Raw genomic sequence first — 16,699 nt, 5'->3', positions numbered from 1 at the left:
GATACAGATTAGAACTTGACCAGACTGAATTGTGCTTACAAGGATTTTGTTGACGGCTTTTTATAGTCAGTATGTTGACATTTTGTACAGATGGAAAAATCTGGTTTTCTTTCTCCCACTTACTGTTCTCCTACACATGTACACACAGTCCCTCATGTATGTATTTGCCAGTTTTAGGAGGATCAGATCATTACAATTACAAAGGAGGAGTTTTAAACACCAGTGTTTTAAATTTTCATGTTTATTTCTCACTCACAATCAACTCGACACAGAGTTACATCTGTAATTAGTTGCGACAACAAACAATTCCATTTGCATATGTAAGAATTTCATTTGTGGTACTAATTATAATCCTTTCTTAGGGCAGTAATTGCAAAGGTATTTACAAGCCTCACCTGCATTTACGTTTTTTGAAACCTTCTCAGGCACCGTTCTGTGGCTTTAGCAGCCAATATCTTTAGAATCAGAATTTGGCATCAGCGTCATAGAACAGGCTACAAAAGAGAGGTGAATGGAATGCATCCTTTTCATTTCAGTTTGCCTCTGTGTTTGTTCTGGGATACGATATTAGAGGTTGTATTTATTTTTTTTTTAAAGAAAGAAATTCTGGCTCTTGCTGTACTTTTGGCACAAGTCCGTGACCTTTACCTGCACACGTGCACATCTTTCTTTCGGAAGTGTTATTTGTTCACATTTCAAGCGACCTCCTCTTTTCTTGTTTCAGAGCTTCTGTTCCCTGTGATTATGTTTTTGAGCTCAACTGCCTTAGTAAGACAAGAATCTAGAGAAAATCAACAGATGTATATTACTTACATTTCAACAGCCCCAGCCAGTGTCTGGACTTTGACACTTGATTGCGCTGACGTGTTGTGATTAATGCTTTCCTAATTGTAGACAGCAGTGCGAGCACAGAAAGCTTAATGACTGATTTCTGACTTTCACGCTTGACCTGAAACCTGCTGAAGCCAATGGGAGCCCTCAAAGTCTTCATCCAAAATCCATCAGCCGCACTGAACTTCCCATGATAAACAGTGGCAGTTGTTCCATCTCAGCCTTTGTAACTTGTTCGCTGAGCCAAAAGGCAAACTGGAACACCAACAATTTTACTTACAACAGATTTTACTTACAGATTTTAAAAGTTTTGTGATACAAACTGGAAACCTCTAATAATACATTATAAACTTAAGGATAATTATGAAGTTCAGAGCAGATATAATCTTGGTTTTTTTTCACGGCCTGTTATTTACTTGCAGATCAGTCCAGCTTTCTGGATTTAACACTGTGATGAATTCAGCAAATGCTTAAACAAATATCACGTACATACATCAGCTTGACGTTTCACTATTCCACTTGGCTGCTGCTTTTGGCTGTTGATCAGAAAAACAAACCTGATCTGCCAGGACACTAATGAATGCCTACACGTGAGGGTCGCTACTTGCGGCTGTTAGTTACTGGAATTAGACCATCCAGATAATACTGGAATTAACTTCTCTTTCTATTTGCAAATGTATATGTTAATCACTGTATTTCCAGACAATTCTTATTGAGATAAAACTTAATTGGAAATCATATCAGATGAACTCAACTTTAACGGGAGTTTCACCTGCTTAGGACAAAACTAATTTTTAAATATTTTTTATTTGTCTTAAATAAAGGTATGCTTGTGCATTAAGTGGGAGCAAACATGGAGATAATCGATCTGTATTGTGACGTTGCCAACTGTTTAACTCTTCATGAGTTAATTAAAACAGTTTTTAACTTTTTAATTTTAGTGTAGTTTAAATAGCGACAGGTTTTAAATAAGTTAGGAGGCTGCTAATTCGTTTGTGAGGATGGTTACATGCCTGGTTCATTGCGAGCAATTAAGAAAACAACTTCTGATATTTGCTAATTGCTCTTTAGCCAGTATTGATTGCACATGCTGCACAAATGGGATGTTAGAGCAACCGACCACGAGACACAAAAAGTAGGTTGTTTTACCAGGCGTAGAAGAACTCCAGTTGGTTTAGATCTTCAGAATACTTCAGCGACTTCTTTGAACACCTTTGCAAAGTTCCTACCTGTGGCATGGCAACTGAGAAAGCTGACAATTGCTGGAGGAAGAATTTTACAATGAAAACGTGAATACTGTTCTACTATGGGTAAGAGACTTAATAGTTGAGAGTAGGTGCTTAAAGTTAAACATCTCCTTGTAGTGCCTGCAGGCTTGAGATCAAATGTTCTTACTGTGCTTTGCTATATGCTGGAAATATGATTTTGGGTTATAAGTAGCATTCTGCTCTGCTGACTGGAAAGCTGTGATGCCGACCGCAAGTTGCAATGACTTACTTGGAAACTCAGAGACCAGGATGACTCTCCCTTGCTGTAGGCAGTAGATACTATCAGTCTATGGAGCGTTAGAATCTGGAAAATTTATTAAAAAACCCCCAAACCCTGTCTGCTCAGCATACCTTCTGCTGAGTCCCTCATGTATCATAGGAATTTGCTCCGTAGGCAGGATTTCTAGATGTGTTCCAGCTGTACAGGTGGGTGCACACGTATTGTCTGTGTCATGATTACCACTAAGTTGCCTGACTGGCGTTCCTGTCAAATAAGCAAACCTTCATTCATGACATATTTAGGTAAAGAAATGTCAGCGCCAATGTTTCCTTCAGTAACATTTTCAGTCTCACCTGAAATCTTCAAACACTTGTCACTAATCTGCAGGCACAAAATGCTGCACTAAGCGCACAAGCAGTTATCCTTAGAGCCGTACAAAGGCTCAGCAGTGCCACTGCCTGCAGACTGACAGAAATCGCCCCAAGTCAGAGGGGGTTCGCAGCTGACATTTCTTAACTATTATTTCTGCTGTATTCCAACAGGGTCTAATTGCTGATCCAGAGCCTGGGCAGTTTCCACAGCCCGTCTTTGCATTTTTATTACACATGACCGACAATTCTCTGTCTACACATTTCCAGAAATCTGGGAAGTGCAAAGGTCCTGATGGCACCATAAGCAGGTGCTCAGCATATCTCCAGGTGACTCTACATGTCACTGATACCGTACTCACTCTCACAGACCGTGCTGAAGGTGGACTTAACGATGACCTTGTTAGAAAGAGAAATGCTTGAATGGGCATGGCTTGTGTTGTTCCATCACTCCAAGTTTGGTGGTGTTTTCACACCTCCTCCATCATATTTGGTGAATTATGCCTGAAGACATAACGTTTTCCTCAAAGTAGAGCTACTAACTGGCTAGCAATTATTTTGTGCTGAACTTCCTTTCATCGCTCTTGAGCTAAAATAGTATCTTGGATATCATGTCATCCCTGAACAATCCCTTTGCTGTTTCATAAATTAACAGAAAGTCTGGGCAGCAGGACTGCTTTTGGCAGAGTTTGCCAAAAATCTGACAACACAGCTGGAAGTACAGCTCTTCATGTTAATTCTCATTACTACTATTAGTTTCATCTTTCTTTGCTCAAAGAGCGTATTGAGTTGAACATTTCGCTCCCGTTTGCAACAGGCTAAAATTTATCTCAAACCTGCCCAAACTTTGGAGAAAATAATACTTTGACAAGCATGCTCTTGGAGGATCCAATCTTTTTGTCAGTGATAAAATGTGGCTCTTGACATAAAATCCTTTCCTCCGCGCAATTTTCTTGTGAGCTTTACCACGGATATTGGATGCTTGGGAACATTTGAAAAGCAGCTTGACCTTGTTGCATTCAAACTGTGCTTACTGGCGTTTGATGAAAACCTGCTTGGTATTTCACCTACCCACTTTGAAATTCTATCATGCCTATCAGGTTTTGGGTTGTTCAGGGGCTCTATCACTGCGAGTTTGACCCTGGGTTCAAAGCTGGCTGGTGTAAAGTCATAAGCTTTGTATTGTGGGAGTTGCAGGCTGCGTGATGGATTTGGGGAGCTGTCTTTTATCATGCATTGACCTAAACTGTCAGAAAATTCACATCAAACTCATTCAGACATGTCTGGTTTCAGAGTATCTGGAACGCTCCTCTTCGAGTAGGACGACGTGTTGGCTTGCGTCACTTTCTCCTGCAGAATCGGGGCACTTCCTGCCCACCCTCTTTGTTTATTCAGCATATGGGATGAAGCGCTATTCATCCAGGCAGTTCCTAAGTCAATGATGCAGAGGATTAATGATGCTGCAGCATATGGAGAATGCCCCTTCCTCTGGCCTGGGGTCCCTTAAGCTGTAGATCTATACCTCTGGGTTCATTCCATACTGCTCCATTTGGCACTATCCCCGCCTGAACCCTGGTGGCTGCTGTATCGTTTTATCAAAAATATTTCCTATTGGGTAACTGAAGGAAAACAAGCAAAAATTGAAAAGAAATAATCCACCACTGAAAACATGCAGAGAAATTTTTAAAAGCACAGTGGATATCCAGGCAGTATCCCACGAGAGAAAAGGATGGCAAAGGCTCATGGGTGCCCTGAGTGTGGTGGAACAACGTGCAATATGCCGGAGCCTTGCTTTGATTCTGAGCTCATTACTCTGGCCTGCAAAATAAGAAAGAAAATTGCAAGTCCCTGCTCACATACCCTGCTGTGGCAAAGCTATTTCTGAAGACGGAATTATTTGGAGTATTTCAGTTTGCTTGATTAAGATAACCTCAGAATTTGTTGGGCCCAGTTAAAGAAAGGATCAATTTAAACATGAAGTTAACCCTTCTGTTCAGAGACAACTAATCTATGTTCTGTGTGTTAATATGACATAAATCACTGAATTTCCCAAAATGCAATTGATTTCTACGCATAGAAGAAAATGCCTGCAAGAAGAGTCCATAATTACAGTGGTTCAGCTTTCACTGTGATTTTTTGCTGGTATGTAAAGTCCGGAAGGTACAATACATTTAAAGTATTTATTGATAATATCTTACTCTTTGTACATTGTGTGTGTGTGTATCTGCATATTAGACCAGAGAAATGCTTACACAAGCAGAGTTTGTGCTTCAAACAACTTTTTTTATTGCTAGATCTTTGTATTTGCTAAGCAACATAAATTAACTCTTCCTCAAAATACCATTCCCTCAAATAAAAACTGCCATTATTTGCAGTTGTGCAACACAGTTGAGGACATTGCACTTGCAGTGTGATTCATCCAGGAAAGGCTCCCGTTCTGCACCGCATCTTCGCAGGTGCATTAACCTTTCCATGTCCATCTCTCTATAGTCGGCTTTAAAGTCTAAAGATTTCCATCTAGTGTTTGTGGGTTTTTCCCACCACAGTAACCAGAAATCTAAGTACACACTTGGTCCTGTATAGATCGGGAAGAATCTAAATCAAAATCCTGGTGGCTGTTCGATACATAATAAGTGTTATGCCTCCTTCATCTTGTGTTGTATTAAAACAGGGGGACGTGAAATGAAAATAAAATATGAATTTGTCCTTCTAGTGTCTTCCCAAGCCTGCTCTGCCAGTGATATCCCTGCTGGCTTTGAACTGAGCTTCTGAGCCCAGAGTCTTTGGTATGATCCTTGCCCTCTCAGTCATGCTGCTTCCTAGAGGAGTTTGTGTCACTGATCTGCTGACAGCCAGACTGCTATTTTTTCTTCAACATTGTACTGAGGGTAGAAGTGACATTATGCTGTTTGCAGTGGGTTTTCTTTTCCTTCCCCTCTCTGCCCTTTTAAAATTAATTATTAAATGTGATGCCAGGGACAAATTATTCTTGGGGACTGAAGAACTGTGATCCTTCTAATAGACTTGGATTAATTCCAGCCCGTTTTAAGCACCTTTCTCCATTAGCTAGAAGAGGTGATTAGCACAAAGAGCCTCCTGAGTTAAGTGTCTTTTTAGCATCTAAAGTTAGTGCTGCTAAACTGAACCACCGAATCCTGCATTAGGCCCATTTTCAAGGCTCAACTATCACCTCCGTGCATTATCTTTTCCTGACATAACCGCCCATTTTACCCTTGTTGCAGTACAGCTATTCTGACAAAGCAAGCCAGAAAATCCCTCGCCTGCACACTTCCTTGCTTCTGATCGGAATTTCTGATGGAAGCCTGTCAGAGGGACAGATCAAAAAAATGGCATTCTGAACATCGCAGCCTTGACCTCCGGCGGGAGCCCCCCATCGCCTCCAGGGCCAGCTCCAGCCCCACACAGCTGTGGGGGCTGCCACGCCCGTTCCTTATTCTCTTTGCCCGAATTCGATGCAAATTTTTAAGAACTGACTGAGACCTGATTGAGGACTTCTTGAGCGGTGGGTTTCCTCGGGTCAGGAGCCGGGCAGGGATGGGGCCCCCGTGCTCGGCCCTGGGGAGGCCCCACCTCGAATGCTGGGCTCAGGTTTGGGCCCCTCGGGATAAGGAGGCCCTGGAGGGGCTGGAGCGTGTCCAGAGAAGGGCAGCGGGGCTGGGGCAGGGTCTGGAGCACAAGTGTGCTGGGGAGCTGCTGAGGGAGCTGGGGGGGGTTTAGCCTGGAGAAGGGGAGGCTGAGGGGAGCCCTTCTCGCTCTCTGCAGCTGCCTGAGAGGGGCTGGAGTGAGGGGGGGGCTGGTCTCTGCTCCCAGGTCACCAGTGACAGGACGAGAGGGAGCGGCCTCAGGCTGCGTCAGGGGAGGTTTAGATTCGGGAAAATGTCTACTGCCAGAGTGGTCAGGCCCTGGCACAGGCTGCCCAGGGAGGTGGGGGAGCCGCCATCCCTGGGGGGGTTCAAAACAGGTGCAGACGTGGCACTTGGGGACATGGTTTAGGTGGGATTTGATGATCCCAGAGGCCTTTTCCAACCTTAGTGACGCTGCGACCCTCTGGCCTGAGCAGCCGCCGCCACCCGCAGCAGCGCACACCGCGGGCTCCCCTCAGGAGCGACCGCCCCACCGCGGAGCCGCTGCCCTTCCCCGCCCCGGGCCCGGCGCGCCCGCCTCGGCGCCCCCTCCCGGCGCGGCGGCGGGAAGGGCAGGGGCCGCCCGCGGCTGCCGCTCCCCGGCGCGGGCGGGCGGGGCGGGGCCCCCGCCGCGTGACCTCAGCCCTGTGCGTTTATTATCGTTTACTATTGTCCGGTGCTTTTGTGTCGCGGCCGCGAACGGGTGGGGGGGCGGGCGGTCCTCCCGCTCCCCAGGGGTCGCTGCGGCCGCCCGGTCCGCTCCGCTCCTGGCCCCGCGCGGCGTATGTGCGTGCGTCCGTCATCGAGGCGGTGTCGCCGCGCGAGGCCGGCGCTGTTTCCGGTTCCGGTTGGTGCCGGCGGCGAGGCGGCGGGATGGACCGGGAGCTGCTGCGGCAGGCGCTGAGCCACCACGGCCCCGCGCTGCTCTCGCTGCTCCGCGCCGAGCAGCACGACAACCCCGACTTCCGCGGGCTGCTGCAGCCGCCCGGCGCCGACCCCGACCCCGACCCGCCCCGCGGCGCCGCCGCCCCTCCGGCCGCCTGGTGAGGGGGGGGGGCACGGGCCGGGGCGGGGCTGGCCTGGGAGGGGGCGCCCCTGGGGCGGGGTGCCCGACCCGGGGTGCCGCGGTGTGGGCCTCAGCGGGTTCCCCTCCCCTAGGAAGGAGACGGCCGGCCTCGACACCGAGATAAAGCGCTTCATCGCCAAGAAGGCGGACCTGCTCTTCGCCCACGCGTGGAAACCCAACGGGCCCCTCTCGGAGACGATCGAAGAGAACGAGGGTGAGGCCGCCGGGCCGCTGGCCCCAGACCCGCGGCCGTTCGGGAGGCGAGGCGAAAAACTTGCGCGGTTGCTTTGCGCGGGCCGTGCCTGAGGCTCCTGCGAGAGCAGACGCCGGGTCTAACGTGTTCCGCCGCCCCGGGGCGCTTTGTGCCTCCCGGCTGTGCTCGGCCGTTCCGTAGCCGTGACTCTCTCGTGTGTTGCAGAGTACTACGCCGTCATGCCCCCCCTGGAGCGGTTCATGGAGGTTCCCAGGGAAGACAGGAGGGAATTATTTTTTCGCGACATCGAGCGCGGCGATATCGTGATTGGGAGGATTACTTCTATTCGTGAATTTGGCTTTTTCATGGTGCTGATTTGTCTGGGAAGTGGCATCGTACGGGAGATTTCAGACTTAGAAATAACTGTAAGATACGGCTTTGATCAATATTTTATTCTTGATACGTAGTTTTTAGTGCATTAGTTGTCCTTTGTAGCCCTTAATGGAGCGGTATGCGTAAAGGTGAAGGTGGGCTGTGGGGCGGAGGGGGTGGCTGAGCTTGCGGACAGCTCGTGATGCTCTGTGGGGTCAGCAAATGCTTCTTTTTGGGACCCACACGATATTCATTACTTCTGCATTGAAAAGTTCATTGTTTACGGACGCATAAATTTGTATTTGAACCAAGCCGTGCTTTTAATTATCATGGCTCTGGTCTGCATTAAGATTAAACTAAACTTCTGGCTTAATCTCGGGGAGGGGAAAAAAAGAACTTTTGACTTGTTTGTGACATTCCTACTTTCTTCTATTGTAGGCTCTGTGTCCCTTGAGAGATGTGCCTCCCCAGAGCAACCACGGAGATCCTTTATCTTATTATCAAACTGGAGACCTTATTCGAGGCATGTAGCTGCAAAAATTGCCAGGAATCTGTTTCGGCTTTGAGACATTGCTGTAATTTTATCTTAACTTTTTTTGTTTCTGTAGCTGTGGTCAAGGACGTTGATCGTTACCATGAGAAGCTCACGGTGTCGCTTTACAGCTCAGCTCTTCCGCCCAGTCTTTCCAGTACGAGTCTAGGCGTAATCACTTCCGACGACTTCCCGCTACACTACAGGTACGAGCGCACTGTGCAGCTGTACTCACTGGGTGTGCTCGCTGTGTCTGAGGCGCGTCTGTGACGGACTGATCTTTAAACTTGTCGATGGCGTTTCTGATTACGTACTTCTTGGTGTTCCTCTCTCTAAAATACTCGTTTCTGGGCACGTCAGGTGGGGTTGGTCTTTTAGCACCTTGCCCAAAATGTAAGGGAAGCAAAAAGCAGAGTGAGGGATCTGTCACTGCCGGAGTGTGTTAACAAATAGAAAAGACAAACGGAAAATCCACCAACCAAAACAACAACAAAACCCCAATAAACAAAAACCTTGGGAGACTGGAATATAAAACTCTTAAATTTTTAAAGTTGCCCTTAGGAGACAGAAGGACACGGCTATCTCTGCCGTTTTTGTAGTGTTTTTTGTGTCCCAGATGGGTGCCAAAACAGGTTTTAAAAGCTCACCTAGGCTCAAGTAGCAGGGAGATACGTGCCTGTAAGAGAGAACAGCTCGCGAGCAGGAACAAATACCAGAATAGGCATTTTTATTCTAAACATAAGCACCATGAGACTGAGTACGGTGCCTGTGAGGTTGTGCTTGTGTACGTTGGTGCTTTTTTTAAGGCGAAGCATGGAAGTTGCTAATACAGCAGAGACATTCGAAGAGGTTTTGCATCGTTCTCCAGGATTCGCTAATCCGTCATTGGTTGAATATTTAGCAGAAAAACTAGGAATAAGTGAATCAAATCCACCGTCTTTGATGAGAAGCCTTCAAATGTAAGTGATTTTTACGTTGTTCCTATCCTATAGCTTTGTGGAGATTATTCTAATCCATTGAAAGAGACTCATGAGTGGAAGCCCTAGACCACTTATACTTAAACCTTTTTCATTTTGATTTGCATGACTCCAGCCTTAAATACTTAAAAGCAAACTCCTCTAGAGTAACAAATTTCCATTTGAAATTCTGGCGCTCTGAATAAGCAAGACACCTTATCCCAACAAATGTTTGATACCAAATGCTTTAAGAATTTATTGCTAAACCTTGTTGGCATCTTTGGATTGAAATGCAGGCTGTTTCCGTTTTAATGGTTTCTGTCAGGTGTCTGTTCACAATGTCTTGTTTAGTAATAGGCCCAACCTCTTCAGTAAAATAGGCTCAAACATAGGCAATGATTGATGCTGTGAGCCCTAAATATAGATATATACACGGCCCCAAAGCAGGTGTGAATATGTTATATTTTTGCTAAACGTACTGTAGCTGTACCCGTTCAGTTCAGCACTTTAGAACAGGTTGGGAAAAACTGGTTTCAGAAACACGGAAGACCATTCCTGACTGAGGGAGAGCAGTAAGGCATTGTGTGAATAATATTTCAGCTTATTTCAACTGCGTTACATATTTTAAGTTTGTAGACTCAGAAGGCCAACTTGACGTTTTTGTTTGTTTTTTTCCTTAAAGTAAAAATTTCAGTGAAGAAGATTTTGCCCCTGCACTGAGGAAAAAGCAGTCTGCGTCTTGGGCCCTGAAATGGTACGCGATACTTTTTCTTCCCAGAGCTTATTGCTGGGTTAGATCGGGTTGCAGGTTATATTTCTTAAAAGAAAACACACAAACCAGTTTTTCCACTGCATTTGTAGTGATGTAACCAGGAAGACCTTCTTTAGAGTAACCCTAACTGCTGAGTGGGTACGTGGTAGATAAAGCCTTGAGATTTGGTTCTAAAAAGAATGTCAGGTTTAAGCTTACAATGCTTATGACGCGCCATCCCAGCGGTGAGATGAGAGCGAGAGTCGTGACAGCACCGGGACACAGTTCTGCACTGCATGACCGGGTGTGGGATGCTTTAACAAGCGCACTTGCTGTCTTTGAGAAGTTACATGTACGTCCCTGGCTGTGTTTGGAACAGCAGCTCTAGAGAGGTGCTACTGCTCTTCCCCTGTGCAGTGCACTCGGGTGTGCTACAGCGGGGAGGGGGCAGAAGTAGAAGAGACTTTTCTCCTTAAAATCTAAATTTTTTCTGTGGAAAAACTCCTCTTCAATCTACCAGTGAAGCCTCAGAATTTGTGCCAGCAAAGCAGAGTTCTTAAAACAACAGCGTTTTGCAACTTTGATTAATTGCAGAAAAAGTTGCTTGCAACGTTGGATTAAATTTTAGTTTTTAAAAAAGTCGGTAATGAAAAGTTCTGAAAATCAACTCCTACCAGTTCTCTTCCAGTAAGTTGATCTCTTGGAAAACGTAGAAGAAAGGTTCAAGTAATATGAAATATAAAACCTCAGAATATTCCAGTTTGGGGTGAACTGGTTTCAGTGTGTGCTACCACCTCCCCACCGCACCTCGTGCCCATGGTCTAATGGTGGTTTTTAGCTTTGGGTATAACTAAGCCTGTCCTAGTTTAATGGCAGTAGGTCACGCGTAGAGTTTTGTGCGGAAAAGTGCTTAACTATTCATTCTGTAAATGAGGAACCGTGTAATGTAGTAGCACCGTCTGCAGAAGTGCCCTCCAGTGCCTCCAGATGTTGGATTAAAGACAGTATGTTGTGGAATTATGGTGATACAGCGCTAACTTGAAATGCCCGTGTTAAGTACATGATAACAAGGTCAAGCTTTGTTACCTACCACTTGCTTGGAACCGTGATTTGTGAGTAATTAACAGTATAAAGATCTGCCTAGGCTAACTGTACATAATGTCTTCTAAATATTTTTCTCCAGCGTGAAGGCTGGGGTAGATTATTTTAAGGTTGGGCGCCACGTGGACGCCATGAACGAGTACAACAAGGCCTTGGAAATTGATCCGCAGAACGTCGAAGCTTTGGTAGCGCGCGGAGCTCTGTAAGTCTGCTTGTTTCCTTGTTTTTTCTGCTTTGTGAAAGGGAAACGTCGCTAAAATCTGCCCAACTTTTCTGTTGTTCCAGGTATGCAACAAAAGGCAGTCTGAACAAAGCCATAGGTGACTTTGAAATTGCATTAGAAAACTGTCCTACCCACAGAAATGCAAGAAAATACCTCTGTCAGACACTTGTGGAAAGAGGCGGGCAGTAAGTGCCAGGGTCGTGCGTCGGTTTGGCTGTTAATTTTTAAATTTTTTTTAAATCCCATTCTAGTTAAGACACAAATGCCATCTTTGCTTCCTGGCTGCGTGTGTTTTTAAAAATAAAAAGTCTTTGTGGGAAATATACCTGCTTGTGCAGTGGTTTACGCTTTCTTCTCTGTCCCAGTTAAAATCCTGGCTACATATTTGAGGTTTAATCTGTGATACCCTTCCACTGGGAGGTTGCCAGGCTTGGGTAAAGTCTTGTGGAATGCTTGAATATATTTCAATAGGTTTGTTCATTTCGGGGTGTTGGGGGTGGGGGGATGTTTTGGGTTGTTTTGTTGTCGTTTGTGTTGTTTTTTTAAAAATATTAGTAACAAAATTGTGATCTCTGACGCTACAGAGGTATTGGCTAGCCGCTGTAACACAAAATTTTGCTTCTGAGCATTCAGGGAATAGATTTTTTTTAAGCCCTGTGTTAAGAAGAGAGAGGTGTATTTTTCAAACTGAAATTTCCAAGAACAGTATTACTGATGATGACTGGGAGATGTGTCCGAAATACCACTGTATGTCTTTACTGAGGTGGGCTAAGACGAGAGACAGGGCCTTGGACGGACGCAGTGGTAGTGCCGTGGTGCACATGAGAAAAGCTGTCCTAAAAATAAGAAAAAACCTGTCAAAATCTGTGGCTTAACTGTGTATGAATTATGACCTCAATCTTAGGCTGGAAGAGGAAGACAAACTTCTGAATGCTGAGAATTACTATAAGAAAGCCTTAAGTCTGGATGAGACTTTTCAGGAAGCGGAAGAGGCTTTAACGAAACTCCGTAAGCACATGCAGGTGATTCTTTACTTTCTCTTCACATAGTGCTCAGTGAAAATAAACGAGCATCAAAAATCATGTTAAATCTTTCAAACAGGGAGAGTTCAAGTTGAGAGTTTAAGTGGTTTGTCTTACTCTCTGCCTGCCTCCTCCCCGGTACGTCTTTTGCCGTGAGCATTATGGCTGTACCTACCAGAGGAAAGGTGCCTCTGCTGTTTTGAACAGGATAGGAAAGAAATGCCAGACAGTGGAGATGGGGAAGGAGCAAAGCCTAAGGATAAGGATAGTCTATTGCACAAACGTAATTAATAATGTTAGAACATTCTGCGAATGCAAACCGGCAACGTGTAGAACACTTACGCACGCCAAATAAACACTGCCCAGAAAGCTAACTGAGAGGAGATCCCTCAGAGGGGGAATTCAGAGGCAATTTAAAGGAAGACAGCAGGAGGCGGAGGGTGTGTTGGGAGGCAGCTCTGAATACCTTAGCTTGCTTCTCTGCTGGTTGTTTCCTCTCTTCTCTTGCACGCATCGTGTTCCCCAGGTGAGCCCTGGTGGGTCTCTGTGCCAATCCGAGTCGTTGCCTTTTTTTTTTTTCATTTACCTCCTCAACTTGTGTTGTCTTCCAGAGAGGATCAGAGGGTAAAACCGAGCTTTGAGACAGGCTTGCTCTGTTCTGTGCTTCTGCACGTAAGGAAGCACTCAGAGCGGGGCAGGGGGCCTTCATCACCGCTTCGTCGGTCGGTGGAGCCATAATGCTGACGGGCTGTTTGACAGAAGGGGGAAGAGGAGATTTGGCAATCTCTTTAATAAAACTGAGCTACGTCATAGGCAAACCATTGTTCGGTGTTTGAGCACTGTCCACATTCGGCTGCTTTAGGAGCAGGTGTCAGTCTCAGTTAAAATGATGAAAAATACTCCCAATGAGTAGGAGATAATTTTGCTCTCCTTTAGCATTTTCCTGGTGTAACGAGTCCTCAATGCAGCAGATAAAAATCAGGCCGCTGGCTCTTGTTTGTTGGTTTCCACGGCCTCAACCGCAGTCACGGGTTCCTTCATCGCATCTATTAAGACATTTGCCAAGTTTTGAAAACAACCATCAGACTTTCTGCTCGCTCTGAATACAAACAGAGCTATCTTTAGGGCTGTAGATGGCAGAAGTCTCATCTCTGATAGACTTAAGTAGTTTATCTTCAAGGATTATTCCTCTGATGAGGTGCTGCTCTGCATTTTCATGTATTTTAGTGCGTAAGTCGGATACTGTCACTGTTGTGCTAGAATGGCTGAAACAATGCTGAATGCTTTCCTGTAATACTGATTATGTGTTTTTCTCCTAATGCATTTTCTTCTGAATTGGACCGTTGTTGCTGTATCTGACACCCGGTGCTGCTCATCACCAACAAACCCTGGGAACATGATTTCTTACATAAACTATGCATCAAACTGGTCTGTGAAACTGTTACAAAACGGTTTGTATTCAAACGTGGCCAACTTGAATACATTTTGAAACGGGTTCTGCCATGTTTTACTTGTAAACTACAATAATGATTCTTCCCCTCAAACCCTACTGCCCCCCCGCCCCCCTTTTTTTGCCTTCTCCCTGTTGCTAACACTGTGTTTCTCTTGCATATTCTGTCCGTGCCTTTTGGGCTCCATGCTTCACGGTGTGCTGGATCCACGGGTACCACTGCAATGGCTGGGCAAATACACTTTTTAATGGGATAAAAACTGCAATACGGTCCTTAACGTAAACCTGATTATTACAATGGCCAATGCCAAACTCCTCAACAATAATTCTTGATCTGGGAATCCTGGTAAAACATCCCTGGTGTGTTCATACATTTGAATGGGGTTGGGGGCACGGGGGAAAATACCCATGTTAACGCTTACTTTTAATGTAATTTTTTTATGATGCTTGGGTTCAAAAAAGAAATCTTTGGAAATGAGGGAGAAACAAGCTGCCAAAGAAGAGAGACAGAAAGAAAAGAGAGTAGAAACAAGCGCAGAAAAATTGCGTAAGCTCTTAAAAGAAGAAAAAAGGTAACTTTGTTATATTCAGTGTGCTGATGATGTGGCAATAAGTGCAGATAAGCCCATGAACACTCCATTCCCAGACAGACTGTCCAGGCTAAGCTCGGTAGAACTTGTACCTAGGTGAGCTGCTTTTCCTCCGGAATTTTCTAGTGGGTAGCATCCTTTAGAGCATATACCCTTTAATGGAGATAGATGTGGAGAAGTTGCTTAAAAAATACTTTGCAATGCGAAGTATTTGCAAAGAGTAATGCCACATCAAACTGGGAAAGATGCCTTTTCTAAGAAACTGTTCCCTGGATTTCATGTTAATTTTGTGATAAACAAACGATATTTGAAACTGCCTGGCCAGGTCAGGCTCAGCTTCCATTTGTGCCGTGCAGCCCAATCTCAGCCAGACTCTGGGGAGCACAGATTTGCTTTCTGTGTGCAATTTTTGCCTGATACTGAAGATTATCTCACAGGTTCATTAAATTTTTTAGGTTGAAGAAGAAAAGGAAAGTATCAACTTCCTCCTCCTCTTCCTCCTCCTCATCGTCATCAAGTGATTCTTCATCAGATGTATCAATTTCTTCTTCCTCCTCTTCCTCTGATCACAAGAAACGTAGGAAAAAGCGTCGGAATAGATCAGAGTCTGCTCACAGCTCCAAAAAATGCTCATCTAGAGCTTCTTCCCATTATAAAGATCAGATTAGGAAAGAGGAGGAGTGGTATTCGCCTCCCGCTGATACCTCTGCTTCCTTTCTTAACCAAAATTTTGAAGTGGAAAAGCTGCTGGAAAGGCAGGACAGCTTAGAGTACCCAAAAACAGAAGTAAGAGAGAAAGACAGACACTGTTCTTTTTCGAGGACGTCAGGTGATGATGAAGACACTTTCGGAGGTAGGTCTGAAGAGGCAAGAGATTCCTACAGTAGCTCCAGAGCTCTGCCAGGTAGTAGCAAAATGGAAAAATACGGGAAAACCGATAGATTTTTCTCCAGTTGGAGGGGTTCCTCAGGTTCGTATCGTCAGTCAGACAATAAACCCAGGATGCATTATTTTAGGAAATTAGAAAGGGACGTAGAGGGGAGAAGAGAGCACTTTAAAAAATACGGCTCAGGTCAAGAGAGGTTTTACACGTCTCCATCAGGGTCCGACTATTGCGGGAGGGCAGGGGGAAGGCACAGGCCGTATCCAAGCACCAGCCTACATGAGGGTGACAGAGGTTACGACAGCGACAGGCGCGTGTTAAGTCAGCATAAAAATGAAAGTGAGTCTAAGAACAGGAGTTTTGAGGAGACTAATAAAGCACAGGAACCAGATGAGGAAACACCTTTAAACGGCGCAGCACAAACAGAAAGCGGCACTAAAAGAAACCTGCCCCAGAACTTAGTTAATATATTCAATCAAATAGCGGAGTTTGAGAGGGAAAAAGGAAGTAAGCAGAAGAAACAGAAAAGTCCCTAAGAAAATGCTGTTCTGATGAGTGTAGCTAAAGGGACGTTAGATATCGGAGAGTCTCGTGAGGAAACGCGTATGAGGAGTCACAGACGGGCAGATTCTGTTCTGTCTTGCAGAATGTCAATGAACTCTCAAGCTTGCATGGTGGAAAGAGGTGCAAGGGAATCTTACACAAAGTATCAGTTATCATTTAAAAATCTAAGTTTCCTGTGCCCTTAACCTGGGATGCTCCTGTACAACAGTCTCTGTCCGATGGGTTGAAATCTTGTCGTGCTCCCGGGCTGTAGTTAGCTGTGGAACTCACATCAAATATGCACTTTAACAGCAGACAGTTCTGTTTGGGTTTGGTTGCTGGGGTTTGGGCTTTTTTTTTTTTTGGTCCCCTGGGGTACCATTGACTTTACTTTTGTACCAGAACTTCCAGCTCTAGAAAGGGGGTAACTGAATGGAAGCCACGTGCCATCAGTGTGTATAGCTCATCTGATCATTAAACTTTCTTAATTTTTCTTACTTTTGTGTCTTGGTTTTCGTTAACGGCGCTGGGACGTTTCACAGGGGTGCACTGGTTACCAGTGCTGCTTACGCAAATGGAACCCTCCGGGGCTGTGAAGGCAAGTCTGTTACATTCTTCAAAGGCATCAAACACGGTCTCTAAGTGATGTTAAAATAAAAAAGAAAACATGGAAGTAGAAGAGAGAG

The 16,699-nt window shown here is 45.3% G+C and overlaps 1 protein-coding gene across 1 annotated transcript; it reads left to right on the top strand.

The window, feature by feature from the left end:
- Nucleotides 1-7,155: 7,155 nt before the first annotated feature.
- TTC14 (tetratricopeptide repeat domain 14) lies at nucleotides 7,156-16,510 on the top strand. Its single transcript, XM_075098414.1, has 12 exons — nucleotides 7,156-7,374; nucleotides 7,490-7,611; nucleotides 7,816-8,015; nucleotides 8,401-8,485; nucleotides 8,571-8,700; nucleotides 9,301-9,453; nucleotides 10,133-10,204; nucleotides 11,385-11,504; nucleotides 11,588-11,710; nucleotides 12,430-12,547; nucleotides 14,460-14,569; nucleotides 15,043-16,510. Exons 1-12 carry the CDS (start codon nucleotides 7,205-7,207, stop codon nucleotides 16,004-16,006), a joined length of 2,367 nt encoding a protein of 788 aa, XP_074954515.1. The 5' UTR covers nucleotides 7,156-7,204; the 3' UTR covers nucleotides 16,007-16,510.
- Nucleotides 16,511-16,699: the final 189 nt, after the last annotated feature.

This window comes from Phalacrocorax aristotelis, chromosome 7 (assembly GCF_949628215.1).
Source record: "Phalacrocorax aristotelis chromosome 7, bGulAri2.1, whole genome shotgun sequence".
NCBI classification, from domain to species: domain Eukaryota; kingdom Metazoa; phylum Chordata; class Aves; order Suliformes; family Phalacrocoracidae; genus Phalacrocorax; species Phalacrocorax aristotelis.
This window is presented reverse-complemented; position numbering and strand designations above follow the sequence as displayed.